This window comes from Macaca fascicularis, chromosome 16, assembly GCF_037993035.2.
Source record: "Macaca fascicularis isolate 582-1 chromosome 16, T2T-MFA8v1.1".
NCBI classification, from domain to species: domain Eukaryota; kingdom Metazoa; phylum Chordata; class Mammalia; order Primates; family Cercopithecidae; genus Macaca; species Macaca fascicularis.
The window spans coordinates 14,287,325-14,293,324 of record NC_088390.1 but is presented as its reverse complement, the minus strand read 5'-3'; the positions used below and the strand labels follow the sequence as shown (position 1 = coordinate 14,293,324).

The following is a 6,000-nucleotide window of genomic DNA, read 5'->3' as shown; positions in this document are numbered from 1 at the left end:
AAAAAAAAAAAGCAAAAAGCAAAGCACAGCAAGGAAGTAATAAGCACTGGGGGTGGGGACAGGAGTGCTATTTGGTAAGGTGGCCAAAAAAGGCCTCTCTAAGGAGGTGTCATCTCAATGAAATGAGAGGACCCCACGCAGAGGGAACAGGAGTTATCAATATGAATACACCACAGCGGGTGTGCTTGAGTATTGAGGAAAAGCATGGAGATCTGTAGGCAGGACAGTAGGTGTGGCAAGAAGGTATTTCCAAGATCAGAGAGGGGAGCAGGACCAGATGGCATGGGACCAGATGGCATGGGACCAAGTAGGGAAGCAATGACAGGGTGGAGAATGGGAATAGCAGGATCTGCCTGGTAGCTTAGAGGGATCATGCTGGCTGCCGTGTGAAAAACAGACAGGGCTGGGGCAAAGAGGAAAATAAATTGCAGGCATGTCTTGCAGGCATGTGTCTCGGATAGACGGGTGGTTCAACCAACCTGGTGGTGGTAGAGGAGGTGAGCAGTGGTCAGACGGGATTTTCAGAGGGCTCAAGTTGGTGGCGTCATGCAAGCTGAAGTGTGAGGCATGAGGCATGATCAGAATGCAAGCACAGAGTTGTTCCACGCTGGTGGATACCTTGCCTCTCAGATGCTCTGTGATGTGCATGGCGGAGCCCAGCCACTGAGTGATGGACTCTGAATGAGTAAGTGAACATGAGAGCCTCTTTGATGCAGAGCGTATCTTCACATCTTGCAGTTAGGAAATAGTGGCCAAAAGATGCTAAAAAGTGTAATCTGTCCAGCAGGTCAATTATGTTTGGGTTTCCAACAAACAAGAAGCAGGTATATTGCTTTATTTTTCTCCAGGCAGGCAGATATGTATAGCAGTTCTCCCTTATCCGTGGTTTCTCTTTCCACTGTTTCAGTTACCCATGGTCAACCAAGGTACAAAAATAGTAAATAGAAAATTACAGAAATAAACATTCCAGAAGTTTTAGATTGTGTGTTGTACTTAGTAGTGTGATGCAATCTAGCATCACCTGCTCGGGACCTGAATTCTCTCTTTGTCCAGCAGATCCATGCTGGACACCGTCCCACCCATGAGTCACTTAGCAGCCAACTCGGTTATCAAATCCGACTGTGGTGGCAGAGCTTGTGCTCAGTAACCTTTATTTTGCTTAATCATGGCCTCACAGTGCAAGAGTAGTGATGCTGGCAATCCAGAGATGTCAGAGGAGCCAGAAAGTGCTGCTCTTAAATGAAAAGGTGAAAGTTCTCAACTTAATAAGGCACAGAAAGATAAATATTGCATTGGTTCATACTTATATGTGGAATCCAGAATAATCAGACTTGAAGAAGACAATAGAATGGTGGTTAGAGAGGCCAGGAGTTGAACGGAACGGGGACAAGATGGTGAAAGGGTACAAAGTCAGTTTAGGACGATTATGTCTCCTCCCTTTGACATATATCACACGCTGTATGAATGCAGTAAATAATGTATTATAATTTCAAAATTACTGAGTACATTAAAAATATTCTTACCACAAAAATAAGTGTATGAGGTAATGAATACATTCATCAGCTCGATTTCATTATTCCAATTGTCTTCATAAATCATAACATCACTTTTTTACCTCATAAATATACACAACTATAATTTGTAAATTTACAAAACAAAAGCAACCTCCCCACGCGCCCTCTGCCAGCTCTTGAAGGCGTGATCAAGTGTTGCCAGCTCTACCAGAAACGGTGTGAACTCGGCACAGGATGATTAATTCCAATGACGTCACACGCACTCCTGTTCTTGTATACCGTTTTATTGTGGAACGAAAAGAGAATCCATGAATTGTACAAGCGTGAAGGCTGTAACAAGTTGTAGAGGCGCTTTCCGGACATTCCTATGCATTGTTCTCCACAGTAAACAACCTGGGGGCAGCCAAGAGGGAAGATTTCAGATAAGTGGAAACAGTGATGGATGTTATCTACCTACAATCCCTTTAGACATTTTCAAGAGAACTCTGTTTAAATGCTGTTCAACTCTCCCACTCCGGCCAATGAATCCCTACAGACCAGCAGTGCCCTGAGAGACTGAGTAATGAAAACATCCTGTCAAGCTTCAAGACCTTTGGGCAGATGGGACTCTGCAGACCCGTGGGAGTACAAAGGACCAAAGAGCTACAGGTAACCCTGTTTGGTACCTGAGGCCACACCTGGCCACAGGATAACTCGCAAAATTCCCAGAACTCGTCTTCTGGCTCTTAAAGCCATTGCACATGTGGAGGCCAACTTCTGAATTCAGGAGATATCAGGATGGACAAGTATTTTTCACCCAAGGGACAGGAATGTGAGCTCTGTGGGCTGGTTAGCCCAGCACACCCTTATTCCTAACTTCCCTTCTCAATACAGCCTTGAAAAAGCTGTGCTGTGTAGCAGAGCAGCGGCGACCCACAGTAGTGACTACCGAGGTACAGTAATGGGGTGGGGACCAGAGGTATCCGGTTGGTATTAAGTCCAGGGCTACCCTTTCTGAAGGAAATACTTCCAATAGTGTATGTTAATGTGAACTACAAAGATGCCTGTGACTTCTTGGACTTCTGAAATGCTCATACGCAATGGGGGTGAAGGGAGGACAGGGGCTGGCAGTCCAGCTTGAGACTCCCTAGGCAAGCATGTGGAATCCCCAGTCCCAGCGCACAGCAGCCGGGTCCTAGCTATTGGCATTGTTAGAAGGACTATGGCTGAGAATGTGTGGGGTGGGGAAAATCAAAAATGTAGGCCCTGGCTCAGTCACCACGAAGGGGATGCCACGAGGCCCTTGAGGAACCTGAGCTCACAGAACTACAGACAGCAGATCATGAGGTTCACGCTGTCTGGCCACAAAGTGCCACTCCGCTGGGCAGGTGGAGTGTGTGTGTGGTGTGGGGGTAAGGAGGAAGCTGTGTATGTGTATACCCATGTGAGGAAGAAGAAACAGAATGGAGGGTGGGGATGGAGGAGAGATTATATATAAAGACCCTCAACGGGAAAAATATTCCTTTTTTGTGTTCACTGACTGAGCTGATGCAGTTCTTATTTGGGGAACATTTTGGGTATTCTTCTTAAAAAAAACCGTCAAGTGATCACTGAGCACCAAATTCATTTATAATCTTGTTCTAAGCCCAGCATTTTCTCTTCTTGTGATGCAGAATTACCACAACATGCTCGCCTGGCCGTGGAGGGAAAGGAGCGGTGGGCGTCCCCATGCGCTCAGCTGGGAGGGGGCGCCGCGTCCTCATCCCCGCGCGGCCGCTTGCAGGTGAGCATGAGCAGCAGCAGCAGCGGCAGGTGCCACAGGCTGCAGAAGAACAGTCTCCGCGAGCTCCTGCGGTCTGCGTCCACGTAGAAGCGGAAGCCGAGGTAGGAGATGTAGGCGTTGATGGGAAGGGCCACGAAGGGGAAGGTCCACGTGGTGATGTCCAGGACAGGAGCTGCTGCGGACAGCACGAGCAGGGCCAGGCAGTGGCGCAGCGCCACGCGCCGGCACAGGCCCGGATGGGTGACCGACATCATGCAGTAGCCGCCCCGGGAGTAGTCTTCACGGAGGCCCCAGCTGAGGGCGTTGAAATGAGGAAACTGCCAGGAGTAGAGGATTCCTCCCAGGAGAAATGCACCTGTGTTGGGGTCAGGGCAGGAGAGGGAGACAGAGGCAGTCATCACCAGAGATTTCCAAAGAATGGTTTCCTCTCCTGGGACAGTCTGCCTGGCAGCTCAGAAGCTCTGCCACCCTGTGCTCTCATCACTGCCTGCCTATATCACAGGGTGGCTGGGAGACAGGTGCTTACATCAGGCTGGTGGGGCAGCCGATGAGCTAAGATGCCTCCTTTCTCACCTGGGGGTGCCTGCGTGCCTGGGGGCAGGAGGCTGTGGGGTCTGGCTCAGACCCTGCTTCACAGGAACGCTGCCTGCGCTGCAGAACCCTTAGCATCGGTGGCTCCTGCACACCTGGTGCTCCTCATGCCTTCCCACATTGTGGGGAGGAAAGAAGCCCCTATACACGGACAAACACCGTAGGGAATTCAGTATCTACTTCAGTACCACCTCCGGGTGCAACCTCTGTGCTAGAGCGCTGAGCTCCATTTCCGCCTGCTGGGACCTGGGTGTGTGGCTTCAGGCAGGTGGAAGCAGTGCTGTAACCTGGAGGATGCTGCGAGTCAGCTCTGCCTGTTCCGTGAACCCTGGCTCCCTTCCCAGGGCTGTTGGCGCTCCCGGCTCAGCACTGACACAGAGCTGGATGTACCTGCAGACGGGTTTGTCACACCCTGGCTCTGATCTGTTTACCTGTTTCACCAGGGCTTCCAGGGCACATGCCTGCCACATTCCTCTCACCATCCCCCAGAGCCTGGCACAATGGCACAAGCAGGAGGTGTGAAAAACCACATGTGCTAAATAAAATGAGTCATAAAGGCAAAACGGTCCCAGAGTACAATGATAACTCGTCCATGTCTTTGTAAGTTTTCAACAAGGACATAATACCCTGAGCACCATTTTGCCCCTTTCTCTGGAACAGTCTCCCCAGCACCCACACGGGTGGAATGAAGGCTGCTGTCCGCTGAGCTCCTATTATATGACAGACCCTACTCTCATAGTTTGCCCCATTTAATCCTGACCATTGGATTTTGAGGTAGATTCATAATCTTCATTGAAAAAAAAAATCAGACAATGTCAAGTTCTCCAAAAAGAGGTGGAAGGGCAATTCAAAACATGGCTGCTTGATTTTTAGGCCAGCGTCCTTCTATGACATGCACGAAGCCACCTAAGGACAGGCAGCAGGGTGGGGGCTGGAAGGCAAGGGTTGGCTATTCCTGTGCAGGTGATTGAGTACTCACGCCAAGAATGCTCCCTGGGCGCCTACCATGGGGTAAGCACCGTGCTAGGCGCTGGGGATACCATGGCGAGCAACAATCTACACGTGCTCCTGCCTGCACTGAGCAGACCCTTCGCTCAAGGAGGTGGACGTCAAGAGCCACACTAGTCACTCTAAAGTCACCACTCCAAATGCAGTGAGGAAAAGAGCATGGTGCAGTGAAGACACACAACAAGAGATGACTGAGTCTAGGGGACCAGAGGAGGCTTCTCTGAGGAAGGGATGTCTGAGCTGAGCTGGACAGAGTGGTGACCTTGTCAAGTCAGGGCTAGTGGAGGGGACAGTATTCATAAAGGCCTTGGGGCTGGAAGGTTTGAGGTGTGGGTGGTGTAAAAAAAAAAGATTAACACGTGTTAGGAGTCACAGAACTATATATGTTAAAAAAGTCAAGTTTACCGCATGAGGAAAAAAAGGAAGGTGGTGTGGCTTGGCTGGAGTGCTGAGAATGACAGGGAAAGTTCTTCAGGACAAGGCTGGCTGGAGTGCGGTGGCATGGTCTCAGCTCACTGCAGCCTCGATCTCTTGGGCTCAGGTCATCCTCCTATCTCAGCCTCCTGAATAGCTGGCACGATAGGTGCACGCCACCAAACTCAGAAAACTTTTTAAAACAATTTTTTGTAGAGATGGGGTCTCACCATGTTGCCCAGGCTGGCCTTGAACTCCTGGCCCCAAGCAATCCTCCTGCCTCAGCCTCTCAAAGTACAGAGATTACAGGCATGAGCCACTGCACTCGGCCTTGACTTTGCTATTCTAAAGGCAACAGAAAGCCACGGAAGGATCTTAACGTATATGAGTGCTGAGCATGTGTGCCTGCGTGTGTGCGTGTGTGCACCTATGTGTGTAGGGGGTGAGGGGAGGGGCACCAGTGCTAAGTGATCCTATTTGTGAAGGACACACTGGAGGGGCCTAAAGCAGGTATGGAAGGATCAATCAGGAGATGAGGAGTGAGGGGATGAAGGATGACAGTAGTTAGGATCAGGATGGTGACAGTAGAGATGCCAAGAAGGTGAATTTGGAAGGAATTTGGGAGGCAAAGGGACAGGATGTGCATGCAGTGTAAGTAAGGAGGGGAGGAGACAGGGAGGAGGTATCAATAGCAAGTCCTGGGCTTATGGG

General features: G+C 50.0%; 1 protein-coding gene across 5 annotated transcripts in view; it reads right to left on the bottom strand.

Annotated features, from left to right (window-relative positions):
* Nucleotides 1-1,782: 1,782 nt before the first annotated feature.
* Nucleotides 1,783-6,000, bottom strand: part of COX10 (cytochrome c oxidase assembly factor heme A:farnesyltransferase COX10) — a 140,250-nt gene continuing 136,032 nt past the window's right edge. For 3 of the 5 annotated variants that reach the window (XM_015437656.3, XM_074018622.1, XM_074018619.1), the window contains one exon: nt 1,783-3,631. In XM_015437656.3, the coding sequence (XP_015293142.3) occupies nt 3,228-3,631 (404 nt within the window). In that variant the 3' untranslated portion in view covers nt 1,783-3,227. The remainder of the gene's footprint in view (nt 3,632-6,000) is intronic. The other 2 variants (XR_012425299.1, XM_065532794.1) reach the window with 1 other exon arrangement.